The 16,480-nt window shown below is 62.6% G+C and overlaps 1 protein-coding gene across 1 annotated transcript; it reads right to left on the reverse strand.

Moving 5' to 3' along the window:
- Positions 1-598: 598 nt before the first annotated feature.
- Positions 599-9,274, reverse strand: CABP7 (calcium binding protein 7). Its single transcript, XM_039561240.1, has 5 exons — positions 8,563-9,274; positions 4,189-4,332; positions 2,775-2,887; positions 1,681-1,834; positions 599-1,548 (listed from the first exon to the last, which is right to left on the reverse strand). Exons 1-5 carry the CDS (start codon positions 8,669-8,671, stop codon positions 1,421-1,423), a joined length of 648 nt encoding a protein of 215 aa, XP_039417174.1. The 5' UTR covers positions 8,672-9,274; the 3' UTR covers positions 599-1,420.
- Positions 9,275-16,480: the final 7,206 nt, after the last annotated feature.

Genomic DNA, 16,480 nt, shown 5'->3' on the forward strand with positions numbered 1-16,480 from the left:
CACAGCACACATGGACGTGAGGCCGTGAGATTCCCGATGTCCCTTTAGCATGGGGGGGGTCACACTGGGGCCAGGCCGCGGTGGTGTAAATCAGGAGTAACAGGGTGCTTCCCTCCCACCAGCCTTGGGGCAGGATCCCCAGCCCAGCCCAGGAATGGTGACCCCGTGGAGCCTCTGAGCGTCCCAGACAGATCCTGCTGGAATTACTGTTAATCCAGGTGGAAGCACTTCTGGGAGGGGGGTTAGGCTGAGCATCCTCCCTGTCGAGGCAAAGGGGCGTGAAACATCCATCAAACCCAACATAAAATATCAGGGCATGAGACACGGAGAGGGGGATAAAACCACTTGGGTCCATGGGATAGGGCAGGACCTATAGCAGGATTCACAGCTGGAGTGGGGTGGGGGCATGGGAGTTGCTGGGGAGGAGCCAGATCCCACTGCCCCAAAGTTTAGGGATGCTCCAGCCCCCGGGATTCTGGGGATCACAGCCCCCCAAACCAGTGCCCACCTGCCGTGCCAGGAGGCCTCAGCAGCAGCCACGGGTGCTCCCAGGGCCCTACCCCATCACCCTCCACCCCAGCATCTCCAGGAGCCCTCACTTCAGAAATCCCAGTTTTATTTCAGATCGGAAACAACCAACCAGGAAGAACAAAAAAAAAAAAAAAAAAACCCAAACCAAAAAAACAACAAAAAAACCACCCCACCACCCCAAAACCCCCAAAAAACTCCAAAGGATGAGAAACGGCCCCAAATCCAAACCAGTCCGTGCCCAGGTGGGTGCTACATACAGGCTGGGGGGTTCCGGGGCGTGCGGGGCTCCCTGGCCTCGGGGTCGCTCCGGCTCTTCCCAAGGGGGGTCGGCTCAAAGTGCATCAAGCAGGAGGTCAGGAATGTCCCCGCACCGGGCAGGTGGGGAAACCGAGGCACGGCACGGGGCCGGGGCGAGGGGACGGGGAAGGGCTTTGGGTGGGGGGTTGGAATCCAGCCCTTGGCAGCCAAGTCCATGCAAACGCTCCCGGCTCTAGGAACCATCTCAGGCGCGTGTATTGCTTAGGGGATGATTTGGTTTATCCTAAATATGAGCTCTAACGCTAGATCGGAGAATCCGACGGGATCCGCCGCGGGAGGGGCTCACGGGGCTCCATGCACGTCACATGCACTCACGGGGCGGTTTTTGGCTGGCGAGGGGGGGTCGGTGTGTCGGTGTCGGTACCGAAGTCTCCGCGCTCTGCGCACAGCAGCGACGGCAGCGCCCGGCACGGCGGGGCCCCCGGCGCGGCTCCGTCCCCTCGGCTGCCGCCCTCCCGGGGGCGGGTCACGTCTCTGGGCCACAGATGGATGTACATCGAGATATTTATAGATATTTATAGGTGTCTCCTCCTCACTGTCGCTGCGGGGTCCCCGCGGCGGGGGAACCCCGTTACTTCATCCCGCTGCGCAGCACCTGGTTGGCGGCGATGAGCATCACGCTGATGATGAAGGCGATGGCGAAGGCGCAGATGAGGCTCTTCCGCACGCAGGTCTGGCGGATCTGCTGGCTGGAGCAGGCTGGGGGTGGGACAAACACCGCGTTACCACAGTCCCAGATACACCCTCACCGTGGCACGGATAGCTGGTGCCATCCCCGTGGCGTTTGGCATCCCCGCGGGGGGGTTGGCATTCCCGGTGCCCGGCACTCACTCTCCACGTCGACGGGGCACTCCTCGGCCGTGCCCATGTGGCTCTCCTCCTCCGTCATGATGATGTTCTCGATGTCCTTCATGGACAGGTGCTCACAGAAGGTGTCGTACAGCAGCCGCTTCAGCTCGTCCACCGTCAGCTTCTGCATGTCACACTGTGGGCACCGGGCATCGGGGTGACCCCACGGCTGGGGGCACAGCGGCCTCCGAGGTGTCCCGGCACCCTTGGGCGTTTTGGGAGGATCTCCCTAGAGTTGTCTGGAAAGGCCTGGTGTCCTGGTGACCCCCAGCAGAGCAAGGGGCAGCCAGTGGGGGCTGGCATCAAATGTGGCCTGTTCGTGCCAGGGGCAGAGGAGCTCAGAGGGGTGCACCCCGGCCCTGACCCTGATCCCGATCCTGACCCTGACCCCAGACTGGACCTTGACCCCAATCCTGACGTGAACCTGTTCCTGACCCTCATCCTGACACTGGCCCTGACCCTGACCAAAATCCTGACCCTGGCCCCAACATTAAACCTGATCCCAACCCTCATCCTAACCCTGACTCCAACCCTAACCCTGATCCTAAACCTAGCCCTAACCCTGACCCTTAAACCAGTGCTGACTCTGACTGTAAGGCTTATACTAACCCTAAACTGCAGCCTGAACCTGAGCTTGTCCCTAAACTTGACCCTAACCCTAATCTTAAACTATGCTAATCCCAACTCTTAAACCAACCCTAATCTCATCCTTGACCCAGAGCCTGACTTTCACCCAGCCTAACCCCAACTGCAGCCTTTACCCTGATTGTAACCCTGACCCCAACCCCAACCTTGGCCCCGACCCTGAGCTGTCCCCGCTGCTCTTGGTGCAGGTTTTGGGGCACCATCCCCGGGAGGGGACTGGGGGTGTCCCTACACTCCCATAGGGGCTGGGGGTGTCCCTGTGTTCCCGTGGGGCTGGGGGTGTCCCTGTGTTCCTGTGGGGCTGGGGGTGTCCCCGTGTTCCTGTGGGCCTGGGGGTGTCCCTACACTCCCATGGGGGCTGGGGGTGTCCCTACACTCCCATGGGGGCTGGGGGTGTCCCTGTGTTCCCGTGGGGCTGGGGGTGTCCCTACCTTCCAGAAGACGGTGTCGAAGTCGGTGCCGTGGAACTTCTCCGGGATGCCCGAGGTGGAGAGCTTGGGCCCCAGTAATGTCACAAACTCCTCGAAGTCCACCTGCCCATCACCTGTGGGACACAGGGGTGGGTGTCACCCCCTGCCTGGGCACAGGGCACGTGGGACACTGCCCCTCCCAGAAGAGGCCCCGTGGGTGGTCACAGAACCCCAAAACCAGTTGGAGACCTGAAGACCAGCTGGGAACCTCCAGCAAAGTCAGGGAACTTCCAGGTTTGGCCGGGACGCCCGACACCGGACGGGGTCCCCAGGACCCCAGCGCCAACTGGGGACACCCAGTGTGGGCTGGGGACACCCTAACACCACCTAATCCCCCCACAATGGGATCTGGGACCCCAGTGCTAGCTGGGGAAACCCAACACCACCCAGGACCCCGAGCATGAGCTGGGCCCCCAATTCCAGCTGGGACCTCAATGCCATCTGGAGGCCTCCCAGGGCTAGCTGGGGACCACAAGTGTTGGCTGAGAACCCCCAAAACCAACACTGCATGGGGACCTCCAGCAAAACGTGGGGTCCCCAACACCAGCTGGGATGCCAAACACTGGCTGGGGTCCCCAGTGCTGGATGGGGGCTCTCAGTGCCATCTAGGGACCCCCCATGTTGGCTGGGGACCCCCCAAAGCCTTTTGGGCCCCCTTCCAATGTGACCTGGGGACACTCAGTGTCACCTGGAGCCACCAGTACTGGCTGGGGAAGTGAGCTCCAGGACTGTGAGCAACAGTTGGACCCCCAGTTCCAGCCGGGACCCCAATTCCAGCCGGGACCCCGGTGGTGGCTGTGACCCTGGGGGTGCTTGGTGGCTGTCCTGGCCGTGTCCCCTGGCACTGGGGGACGCTGGCGTGGGGCTGTCAGGGCAGCACTAACGATGAGTAATGAGGGGAGCGGCGCCTTGGCAGCGCTGCCGGAAAGGCTTTTAAATGGGGGAAAAAAGGAAAAGCAATAAATTAAGGAGCTCTTTCAGGTCCCGATGGGCGCCGGAGAGGTGGGGACAGGGTCAGGGTGGCAGCGAGTGCTGGAGGGTGATGGGTGCTGAGGACAGGAGCCAGGGTGCGGGATCCACTCCTGGGTGCGGGATCCACCCCTGGGTGCGGGATCCAGCCCCGGCAGCACGGTCCCGGCAGGTTTAACGATCCCACAAGCATCCAGGATCCTTAAATCTGCCCAAACAAAGCTGCAGTGGCAATGATGATGATGATGGATGAGCAGAAGGCTCCAGCAGGAGGCAGAGCCTGGGTCAGGCTCGTCCCACATCCCGTGTCGTGTCCAGCGTGCGGGGTGGAAATACGGGAGAATCGGCTCTTTCTCTCCACGGGGGGTCCCGTCCCTGTCCCCATCCCGGCGTCCCGGGCTCCTACCGTCCATGTCGAGGCGCTGGATGATGACCTCCAGCTCCACCTCGTTGGGCATGTACCCCAGGGAGCGCATGGCCGTGCCCAGCTCCTGCTTGGAGATGAACCCGTTGCCATCCCGGTCGAACACCTTGAAGGCTTCCCGGATCTCTGTGGGAGGAGCAGGGATGAGTCCGGCTGCGCTTCCCCCTCCAGCACCCACAGAAGCCCTGTGGGGATCCCACCTCCCCCTCCTGCCAGCATGGAGCGCCCTCCCAGCCTCCCCAGAAGGGTCCGGCCTCCCCAACAGACCCCAAATCTTTCCTCCAATTCCAGTCACCCGCTCGCAGCACCCACCCTGCCCTTGCTGCCGCCACAGCCGAAACCGCGGCATTCTGCCCTAAAAACACATTCCTTGGGTGTGCCTGAGCTTGGGGTGCCACCAGGTGGGCACTGCAGTCGGGGGCATCCCCACGGTGCCGCAGCATCCAGTCGGGAGCACCTCTGAGGATCCGTGGGGGGCTGGAGACTGTCCCCATCCCAGGGTCCCGGGGCTGCACCTCCATCCCGGGACCACGGGGTGGGATTGTGCCCCATCCCATGGTCTTAGGGTGGGTCTGTGCCCCCATCCTGGGGTCCAGGGGTGGGTGCTGGAGCTGTGCCACACTTCACCCCCAAAAAATCCCAAATCTTGACGGAATTGCTGCAGTGTTCAGCCCTGTTCAGTGCAGAGGAGGATGGAAGCGGGAGTTTTGGGGATTTCTGGCTCAAAATGAACCCCTGGGATGTGGGGGAAGATCCCAGTGGAATGGCTGGGAGAGGCTGCAGGGAAACTGAGGCACAGCCTGAGTCCATTGACTCCATCCCACCTCCTGCTGCACTCAGGGCTCTGCTCCTTTTTGGGGCAGTTTCTGGCTTTTTGATGCCACCTGATGTGGAGCTGGAACCAGGCTGATGTAAAAGAAGGAGCAGGAAATTGGGACTGGGGGACAGCGGGAAGCCAGGCCAGGATGTTGGTACCTCTTCCTTCTCTGTGTGGCTGCCAGAGGGATTCGTGCTGGAGGATCCCAACAGGAGAAATGGGCTGTGAACTTTGGGTTTGGGGAGAAAAACCCATATTGGGTCATGGTACCGACCCCCAGTGCTGGGGGACATCCCTGCCTGGATGGCGTCACATCAGTGATGTCTTCAAGGTGTTTTGGGGGAGTTTTGGGGGATTTTGGCCCATCAGTCTAAGCTTCTCCATGACCAGTGTCCCTGCCTGGGCAGGGAGATCCTCCAGCTTCTCCCCGTGCTCCTGGGAGGCCCTCATTATGCTCCAAAATTCATCCTTCAAGGATTCTCATCCCAAAGAGCTCGAAGGTGGCTCCTCATCAGATGGTTTGGGGTGTTGGGGGACAGGCAGGGACGTGTCCTGGCAGTGGCCAGAGCGGGGTCCCAGCTCCCCACTGAGCACCCCCTGCCCCAGCTGTGCCCTGTCTGCTCAGCCCCAAGTGTGAGGCCTTGCCGGGGTGTCACGGGTGTCCCCCAAACTGAGGGGACAGGGGGAGGTAGGAGCAGGGGGAGGTAGGAGCAGGTGGGTGGCTGGCACCTTGTGGGGTCCCCTTGGGGCACCCAGTGCTGCCATCGATCCCCACGGCCACAGGTGGGTGCTGGGGCGGGAACACTGCACTGGGACCCCGGGGACTCGGTGAACTGGGACGACAGCCGGTGCAGGGACACGGGGAGTGGGCACATGGACAGCACGGAGGGGTGTGAATACACAGAGACACACGGACACACACAGGGACACACACCCCACTGCAGCGGGGCCGGGACACGCCGGCAGTGACACCCACCTGTGTGTGCACACACGGACACGCACTCACTCCTCGTGGTGATGTCACACACCAACACCTGCTGGGATGTGCCCGTGTGTGCGAACACACACACAAACACACACAACACCCCTTGCACTGACGCTGGGCACGCACACACAGGGACACAACCAGAACCACGTCACGGTGACGCTGCACCCCTGTGTGCACACCCAAACGCATTTCAGTGACGCCTGTGAGTGTGCAAACACACCCCCGACACCTTGGAGCGATGTGCTCGTGCACACACACGGGCCTGCACTCACAACCCCCTTGCAGTGGTGTGTGTGTGCATGGATGCAACACACACCGACAGCTCGCAGCGATGCTGTACCTGTGTGTGCAAACACACCAACACCTCACAGCGATGCTGTACCTGTGTGTGCACACACACCCACACACCCACAGCGATGCTGTACTTGTGTGTGCAAACACACACACATCTCACAGCGATGCTGTACCTGTGTGCACACACACGGACACACACCCACACACCCACAGCGATGCTGTACCTGTGTGCACACACACGGACACACACCCACACCCTACAGTGATGCTGTACCTGTGTGTGCAAACACACCAACACCTCGCAGTGATGCTGTACCTGTGCACACACACACACACACATCTCACAGCGATGCTGTACCTGCGTGTGCACACACCCCGACACACATGGACACTTCACAGCGATGCTGTACCTGTGTGTGCACACACACCCACACACACCCACACCCCACAGCGATGCTGTACCTGCGTGTGCACACACACACACACATCTCACAGCAATGCTGTACCTGTGTGTGCACACACTGGAACCTTGCACAGCTGCACTTGTGCATGTGCACAAACGCACAAACACCCTGCACTGAGGTACTTGTGCACACACACACACACACACACTGTACTTGTGCACACACATGGACACGCACAGCCACGATGCAGTGCTGCTGTACTCGTGAGTGCACACACCAACACCTGGCACAGCTGCACTTGTGCACGCACACACAACCCCCCTGCAGTGACATCCCTGCGCCTGCACACCCACAGCCCTTGCAGCGGTGCTGCACTTGTGTGCACACACACACACACACATGCACACGCACAGCCACGTCACGGCGATGCTGCACTGGTGCACGCAGACACACAAACACCGTGCACAGCTGCACCTGAGCGTGCACAGACACAACCCCGCTGCAGCGATGCTGTGCTTGTGTTCGCACACACGCACACCCCAGCACGTTGCAGCGATGCCGGGCTTGTGCACAGGCACACAAACACCCTCTGCAGCAGGGCTGTGCGTACAAACCCGTCCTGCTGGGACGCCGAGCGTGTGCACACACGCACACAAACACCTCCTGCAGCGAGGCGGTGCATGGGCACACACACGTGCTGCAGTGACACAAACACTGGCACAGCCACAGAGGCTGGCACGGCCACGCACACACTGACACTGGCACAGCCACACACACAGAGCCGCCCTGCAGCGAGGCCGTGCGTGTGCACACAGATGTGTGAGCGCACAGATGCGGGAGCACACCCGCAGCACGCGGTGCAGGGGGTGTGACACGCCTGTGCACACACACACAGCCCCTGCAGTGAGGCTGTAACAGGCACGTCAGCGCACACGCACAGCCTGCAGAGCTGCACACACACACACACACACACAGCCCTTGCACGCCGGTGGGAGCGCCTGCTCGGGGCTCCCACATGGATTTTGGGGGTTCCCCTCACCCCCAGCCCTGTGGCTCCCTGCCTCAGTTTCCCCACGGGGATGCCGGGGGCTCCAGGTTTGGTGCTGGGCCAAGGGTGCTCTCCCCAGGCAGAGTGGGGACGTGGGTGAGGTCACCCCCCCATGGCTCAGTTTTCCCCCCGCTGCCGGGTCTGGAGCGGGGGGTGCTGCACCCCTCTGCCCCAGGCTCCCCAGGGATACCCCAAAGCCGGGGACCGCCAGTGCCCGTCCCGCCGCCCCGGCAAACTTTTGGGGTGGAAAAAGCCATTCTGGTGGCAGCGAGCGAGCTGAGCTCGGCCCCTCTCATCGCACGGGTGGGCAGAGCCCCGCCGGCCGCTCCTCCCGGCCGGAGTCCGGTGACACCGGGACTGCGTGGAGCTGCCGTGACCCGGGGGGTGACACGGGTGACAGCCACCCCTCGGGTCCCCCGCGCCACCAGCCACTGTCATATTATGACAGCGGGGAGGGGGTGACCCCGCCGCGCCGCGGAGGGGGAAACCGGCCCCCCGCCACTACCGCCGGTGCCTGCTGTGTCATATTGCCACAACCGGGGGCCCGGGACCCCCGCACGCCTCCCCCTTCAGCTTTCCTTCCTCTCCTCCTCCTTCTCCTCCTCCTCCTTCTCCATCCATCCGCATCCCGCTCGCCCTCAGCTTCCCCACGGCGCCGGGGGAACGCGCACCCCGACTCCGCCACAGCCGCATCCCACGGGATGGACTTCCCAGTCCCCCAAACCTCCTCACCCCACAACCCCATGGGATGCCCCCCTCAGCCCCCCCCGATCCCCAGCCCCGGCAGCCCCCCAAACCCGCTCACCCTCCAGCTCATCCTCGGGGATCTCCACGGGGCGCTGCTCGGCGAGGATGTTGGGGACGGTGTAGATCCCCCGGTACATCAACGCCGCCGTCACCGGGTGGAAAGGCATCTTCGGGGCTCCCCAAAACCCAAAGTTTAAAACCCAAATCTCGTCGGGTAGAGGTGGGGTTCCCCCCGGTCGGTGCCGCCGGACGCTAAACACAAGTTGCCGGTACCCGCCGCCCCCCGCCCGGTACCCACCGGCCAGGGGGGGCCGGGGCGGGCGGGCGCTCCCCGTCCTCCGGGGCCGGCGGCGGGACGGGGCTGGCGGCGGAGCCCCTCACCGTGGAGTCAGGGCGCGGGGGGGCTCCGCTGGGGGCGGCCCGCTTCCCCCGCGCACATGCCCTCCCGAAGTGGAAACGGGAGGTGAAAGCATCCAAGCCCCGGTTAAATCCCGGTGGAAGCGGCGGCGGCGGCGGGGGGGACGGGGCTGGCCATACCGCTCAGGGCCCCCCCTCCGCCCGGAGCCCCCCACCTCCGCCCGGGGCCCCCCTTCCGCCGGCCCCGCGCCGCTCACAGCCCCCGGGGAGCCGCTGCCACCGGGCCACGCTCCCCGGTGGGGCCCGGCATGGCGGGGCCGAGGCTAAAGGCGGCCTCTTCGTCTTCCTCCTCCCTCCTCCTCCTCCTCTTCTTCTTCCCCGCCAAGTGTCCCGGGCAGGCCGGGGCTCGCTGCCGCCGCGGTTCAGCCCCCGCCGCGCTCCCGCCGCCCCCCCGCCGCCGCCGGCAGCCGGAGCATCCTCGGCCCCGGCCCCGGGAAGCGGCGGCGGAATCCGGGGAGCGGCGGCGCCGGGTGGGTTTTGAACGGTCCCGCCCGGGAAATGGGGCTGGGGGCGGGGGGAGGTGGGGCCTCCCCCCGGGGGGCGGCGAGGGGGGGCAGTGCGGCAGTGAGGGGGGAGCGTCCCGGGCCGCAGGGAGGGGGAGTGGGAGATGCTGGTACCGCGGGGGTGCTCGGGGGGGGCTGGGGGTCGGCAGGCAGGGCTGGGGGGCCCCGTGGCACCCCCTGTCCCGGCAGGTGTCACCCCGGGGTCCCCACACGCAGCACCCCATGGCCCGGCGGTTGTCACCCCGAGGTCCCCACACATCACACCCCAGGGTGCCACCACCGCCAGGTCCCCGCACATGGCACCCTGGTCGTGGGGCAGTCACCGTCCCAGGGTCCCTGCAGGTTCCTGGGACTGTCATCATCCCTAGAAGCCATCATCTGCATGTGGCACCCACACCCAGACGTTCGCCACCCCCAGGTCCTTGCACGTGGCACCCCGGGCTGTCACCACACCGCTGTCCCCGCGCACGGCATCCCATGCCTGGGCAGTTGTCACCCCAGTGTCCCCGCACTTGGCACCCCAGGCTGCCACCACCCCAAAGCCCCTGCCCGTGCCACCCTGGGCTGGCCATCACCCCGAGGTCTCCGGAGTGCTGTGGGGTGACAGGGACCCCAGGGCCGGGCCTCCTGCTCCCACAGCTGGGAAGAAATGAGCCATGGAAGAGGCAGGAAGCAGGGCCAGGAGCGAAGCCCTCTGTCCTTGTCACCTTTTCCAGTCATCCTCTGCTTCCCCCCAACCTTGATCACATTTTTCACCTTATTTCTCACTTGGACATTGATTAATCACAGTTGGGCTCCTGCACCAGTGCAGGTCCCCACCGTGCCATGTCCCCACGGCACCCGTGTCCCTGTGACATCCCTGCGCTCAGGCACATGGCAAGGGATGCTTCCAGGACCTGGCACCTCTCCTGCCATCTCCATCACGCTCTCAAATCCTGCTGTCCCCCTTCCCTGGGCTGGGTGTCCCAGCAGACCCCGGCCCGCTGGGAGATGGAGGTCACAATGTCCCCCGTGTCTCCGTGGCGTCTCTGGAGGAGGGGACAGTGGCACAGGGGGGCTGCCAAAGGCTCCTGCTCTGCACGTTTGGAGACGCTGTGGTGGGAGGGAAGGGTCTGGGGGCCGGAGGGATGCGGTTCCCAGAGCTGGAACAGGGTGGGAGAGAGAAAAGGGGAACAGTTGGCACCTCCCAGGTTCTCACCGGACATCAAGGATGCGTCAGAGCGATGGGGAAACTGAGGCACGGCTGGACCCGCACCAGATGCGCCTCTCACCTCGGCACCGTCACAAGAACCCCGAAAATCTTGGAATAGGATTCCTGCTGCTCCAACCAACTGCTTCACTAAGCCCCCCCTCGCCTCCTGCAGTCGCCGCGGACACGTGCTCAGCCTCATCCAATTCACCGCTGCCGGGAATTTTCGGGCTGCTCCAACCTCCTGCATGCTGAACCCTCCATCTCCCGGCGGAGCAGCCAGGACCCCGCTCCGGGGCTCCCAAAGCCCGGCGCTGCCTCCCGCCAGCGCTGCCGCCGCTGGATGTAACCAGCTGGGGTCCCCTTTAAGCTATTTTTCAGTTGGGAGAAATTTCCCTCTCCGGCAGCAGAAAACCGCCACGGCCACGCTCCGGAGAGGGAGATTTCCGGGATGAGCAATTCCCGGTGCTGTGGGGTCCCAGCTCCCAGGGCAGGGTCGTTCCTCCCCGGGGAGTCGTGGCTTGGGGGGTGGATTTTCCCAACTCTGCTAAAATTCCCTTCTCCCCCGGAGGTCGGGATGGGCTTGGGGCACATGGATCTGTGTCCCCCGAGGAGTCTCCAGTGTCTGATACTGCGGTTGAGACCCCAGCACTCGAAGGGGGAAATGCTGATAACAACAAGTGGCTTTTGGGGAGAAACAAACCCAAAAAAGCAAAGCCTGATTGAAAATCTCCTCTTTTTTTTTTTTAACAGATCAATTTGCTCTTCGATGTTAACGAAGTTCCCTCCCAATTAATTCTCCAGACGCCCTGGGATGGAAACTCATTAATTTCTCACCACCCAAATCCCAGCAGGAATAACAGGGCCAGGTTCTGGGCTTTTCCCCTCAAATCCCCAGTGGAGCTCCCTGTGCAGCGCCAGGGACCTGTTGGAGCCGCCTTCCCAAAGGAATGAGGGCCTCCGGTCATCCCGGCTCCCGCTCCCTGGGGATGGGGGGTGGGCAGGCGGCACAGGGCGGGGGGAGGAGAATTAAGTGGCTCAGTTGCGTTTGAAGCCCTGATTGGGTTTTCGTTCATTAGGGATCGGAGCTCTCTCCGTGTTTCCCGGAGCCCGGCTCAGCCGCACTGCTCCCTTCCGCCCGGGATGGAGGCTGGGACGGTCCGTGCTGGCTCCCTCTGTCCCTGTGCCGAATCCCCTCACTGATTTTGTGCGGAGAAGCTCTGGGATTTCCTCGGAGCTCAGCCCTAAAACGATGGGGTGGAGGCAGCGGTGTCCCAGGGATTTCAGGTAAAATCCCAGCCACAGCCGCTGGGATGTTGGGAATGTTCCTCTTCGCAATTCCTCCATTATTTGGGAATCCTTTCCACAATTCCCCCTTTATTTCACCCGGGGCTCGGGCCAGCCTTGCCATCAGGTCAGTGCCACCTCTCTCCTCTGTCCCTTTGTCCCTCTGGAGACAGCAGCACTTTCCCAACACTCCCAGGTGTTTTCCTAATTAGCTGATCCCACTAACGAGGCTGGTGGGATCCAGGCCTGGTGGTGCGTGGTTTATTTGCAGCTTCAGAGCGATCTCACTGCCAAGGGCCCTCGCTCTGGGTTCACATCCCAACACCAACGACCTTATTTCTGTCAGGGATTTGAGGGCATGGAAAGGAAAAGGGCTGAAGTGGCTCTGGCACAGGGACGGGACTGATTGAGCTTTAATTAATCTGCTCCTCGTTTATCCCTCCCATGGCAGCGCTGAGGGGCCCTTCTGGCTCCCCCCTGCCCTCTGCCCAGCCAAGACTCCTGGGCTCCTTCCTGCCTGAGGGATGAGGTGGGATGGGGTGAGGATGAGGACTGGGATGGGATGAGGATTAGGATGGGATTGAGATGAGGTGGGGTAGGATGGGATGAGATGGGGAATGAGGATGTGGATGGGATGAGGATGGGATGGGGATGAGTATTGGGATGGGATTGGAATGGAATGAGATGGGGATGAGAATGGGCATAGGATGAGGATTGGGATGGGGATGACATAGGGATAGGGATAGCAATGGGATGAGGATGGGGTCAGGGTTGGAAATGGGATGAGGATGGTGAAAGGGATCCCTCACAGGAGTGGGGAGGGGAAGGGATGGGGATGGGATTGGAGATGGGATGGGGATGCCCCAAAGCCATGGGAAAGCTGACAGGGATGAGGAAACTTTACAGCTGGGGACGGAACAAACCTGTGCTGGGTGCCCTCAAATGCCCCAGGACAACCCCAGGGACCTCCTGGCAGCCTGAGGGGGTTGGGATGGGATTTGGCACCAGAGCATCCTCCAGACACTCCCATCGCTCCCCCGGGCACCGGGAGGGGACGTGAGCGCCCCGGGGGTGTCGTTGTGACATTTTAAAGTCCCTGGCACTGAGCCCTCGGAGGCGCCGGAGGCATCAATCTCCCGGGGCCGTGCTGTCAGGTGGGTATTTAGTGAAATGTTTCCTAAATGAACGCTTGATGGGAGAAGAGGGATGGCTGCAATGTTCCGAGCCGCAAGGTTATCCCGGCCGCCGGCTGCCAGCTCCCAGCGCCCGCTGGAAACCCGGGAAGGGCAGAGGAGAGAGCCCCTGGGGAGGGGTCAGCAGCCGCCTCCCCGCGTGGCCGTGACTTTTCCCACACTGGGATGCACTTGGGAACAAATCCCACCCGTGATGGGGAAACGCCGGGCGCAGCTCCAGGCAGCCGGTGCGGGTGGGGAGGGAAGGGGGAATGGGAAAAGCTCAGAGAGCTCCGCTGAATGTGGGTTCTGAAGGGGGGAAATAACCCTGCCATGGGAGGAGCCAAGAATTCTGCTTAGGGGGAATTTTTCTTCAGGGGAAAATGGGAAAAATTGAGATGAGCCTGTTCTTAGCACCCCTCCGAGCAGATGCAGCCCGGGATGCCGCGGGCAGCGGTGACTCCGCTTGCTCCTGCCAGGAGATGGAGCAGGAAACAACTCCCAGAGACCTCAGTCAAAGACCCTCAGACTCATTAACAGCATCAGAAGCAATGTTTTGGACATCACAGCCTGCCCAGGAAGGAAAGTTGGAGCACAGGGTGGGATCTGGCTTTCCAGGAGGAAAGGTGGTGGCTCCTGCACACCGGTGCCCCCAGGACACCGGGCCTGGCTCTGCTCCCATCCCGCTGCTGGTGCAGAGCAACAGGAGACATCGGCTCCACCTCTCTGGGATGCTGTGACCTGTTGCAGGGGGATGCCCTGTGAAGCCAGGATCCAGTGGTACCCAGTGCCAGGATGGCCAGAAAGGGGCAGCGGGCACATCCCTGCGGGGCTGTGACAGCGCCCAGTCCCTGAGGCCGAGCAGAAGGTGATGGCAGTGGGACTCCCACATTCCTGCTCCCGATCTGACCCCACGGCAGGGATGGCAGCACCCCACCACCTGGTCCTGCTCCCTACCGTGATCCCACACCCAGAACCCCACACTCGGCTCCAGGGATTCACCCTCTGCTCGCTGAGAGCTGGAGCAGCTCCACATCCATTTGATTCCATAACATCCATGTATTATCCCTTCCCGGGGCTGAGTGGGCAGCTCCGGTCCCAGCCAGGGGTTCCGGCTCCGCAGCTGTGGCTTCCCTGCACAATGAATCCCTGATTAACCTGGCAAAACACACGGAGCTTGCCAGGTCTCCGTGGGGAGCGGGGTGGCCCTGGGTGCCAGTCCCCCTCGAGGCTGCCTCTCCGCTCCCTTCTCCCTCTTAAATTCATTTCCTTCCCCTTTTTTCTTCCTGGACGACAAAGGTGGAGGGACGCAGCCGGCAGCGCCATGCCAGCCATCAGCGGGGATGGATGAGGATGGATGAGGATGGATGAGGAGGGATGGGGATGGATGGGGATGGATGGGGATGGCGGGGACAGCGCCGGGCTGGCAGCTGGCAGCCGAGGGGGAATAAGGTCCCCGTGTCCTCAAGGCACCGTCCGAAAAGAGCAGGATCCCGCCGGCTGCGACCCCTGGGAGCAGCGTTTTACCCCCTCACCTGCCGGGGCCAGAGGGTGCCCTGAACACCCTGGGGTGCCTGCGGGCAGGGATGGGGGGTCCCGTGGGCTGGTCCCCCCAATTCCCACCGCTGTTGGGTGGGCAGTGGGTGACCCCGAAGAGCCGCTGAGGTGCCCTGGTCCCCCCAGCTCCACCCGACCTTGTGGTGGCCCATGGCCAGGTGCAACCGTGCCGTGCTCTTGTGCTCGAACCCTTCCCTCATGTACACCCCCCACACACACGTGCAGGAGCCCCCCAGCCCTGCCCGGGCTTTGTCAGTGTCCCCCTGTCCCCACAGTGACCCCCTCCCTTGTCCCCCTGAGGCACCCGGGGCTGGGCAGCACCCCGGGGTGCAGGGGGACAGCGGGAGGGTGACAGAGCAGCAGCCCATGGGTGTGGGGAGGCCACACCAGCAGTCCCCGGGCTGCACAGCCAAGCCAGAGCCATCCCTGCCTCAGTTTCCCCATCTATCCCGTCTGCCCATTCCAAGCTCTTTTCCTGCAGGAGTTGCTGGCCAAAGCTGTGCATGTTTTGGGGGGGCTCTGAACCGGCACCCTGAATCCCCAGCCAGGGCTCCTGGCCCCTGACTTGCCACCCACGGCCACTCTGTGTCCCTTCTGTCCCTTTCATCTCCAGCTCTCGACATTTTATGTTATTGCTGAGAGTATTTAATGGTTTGGAAGTGAAATAACGTGAGTTGAGGAGACTTTGGGGACCCCAGAGTGAAGAACTGCTGCCAAAGCACTCCCAGGGTGCTGCCTGGGATTGGCCAAATCCCCAATTCCCTTCCTCAGGAACCCACGGCTGGGGAAGGGGCTGGGAGAGGTGCACGGCAAAGGCTTCTCAAAGCACCGCTTTGCTCCTCCAGCAAAGTCAGCTCACACCAACCCACGCCCGCAGCTCCTGTTGAGTTCAGTTTGCTAAAAAGGGAAAAAATCAGGGTGAAACTTCCTTTGACAGGAGAGAAGTGGCCTGGGATGTGCCAGGGAGGGCGGGCAGGGAGCTGGCACCGGGCTGGGAGTGTGAGAGGTGACTCTGGGAGCGTAGAAGACCCTGAGGGTGCAAGGCTGGGAATGTGCAAGGCTGGGAATGTGCAGTGCTTTGTGCAGAGCACTGGGAGCAACAAGGATCCCCATGCCAGAGGTGGATCCATGCTGCATCCATCCCTGGCTTCACCCGGTGCATCCTCAGCGCATCCATCCCTGCACATCCATCCATCCCAGCACATCCCATCCCAGCACATCCATCCCAGCACATCCATCCCTGAAGCTCCACCCCTGCACATCCCATCCCTTCACATCCATCCTTTCACATCCATCCCAGCACATCCATCCATCCATCCCAGCACATCCATCCATCCCAGCACATCCCATCCCTGCACATCCATCCATCCCAGCACATCCCATCCCTGCACATCCATCCCTGCACATCCATCCCCTGTGCATTCCCAGTGCATCCCCCTGCCCTCCTGCCCTGGCCTGTGCTGGAAAGAGCTCTTCTGGATGAATTTCAGGATGCAGGCGGTGCAGGTGACACACCAGTTGAATTCCTGTCACCACAGGCCACGTGGGAAATCGAGTCACCCTCCACATCCCTCACCGGCTGCCTTCAGCCTCTCCAGAATTCCCGTGGGTATCCCACTGGCATCCCTCTGCCAAAAGAAACCCCGTCCCTCCCCCCTCAGCCCTGCTTAAAACAACAACAACCGGAAAAAATCCCCCAGCCCACCCGCGGCGCTGGGGACGAGCTCTGGTCAGGAGCTCCGGGGAATGTCCCGGGATTTTGCTGCCGGAGAGCGGATGAAAAGCATCCATCGCCGATCCCAGCGGGGCCGGAGGGCCGGGAACAGCCCCGGGGGTCGGGGCTTGCTGGGC

This window comes from Corvus cornix, chromosome 15, assembly GCF_000738735.6.
Source record: "Corvus cornix cornix isolate S_Up_H32 chromosome 15, ASM73873v5, whole genome shotgun sequence".
Taxonomy (NCBI): Eukaryota; Metazoa; Chordata; class Aves; order Passeriformes; family Corvidae; genus Corvus; species Corvus cornix.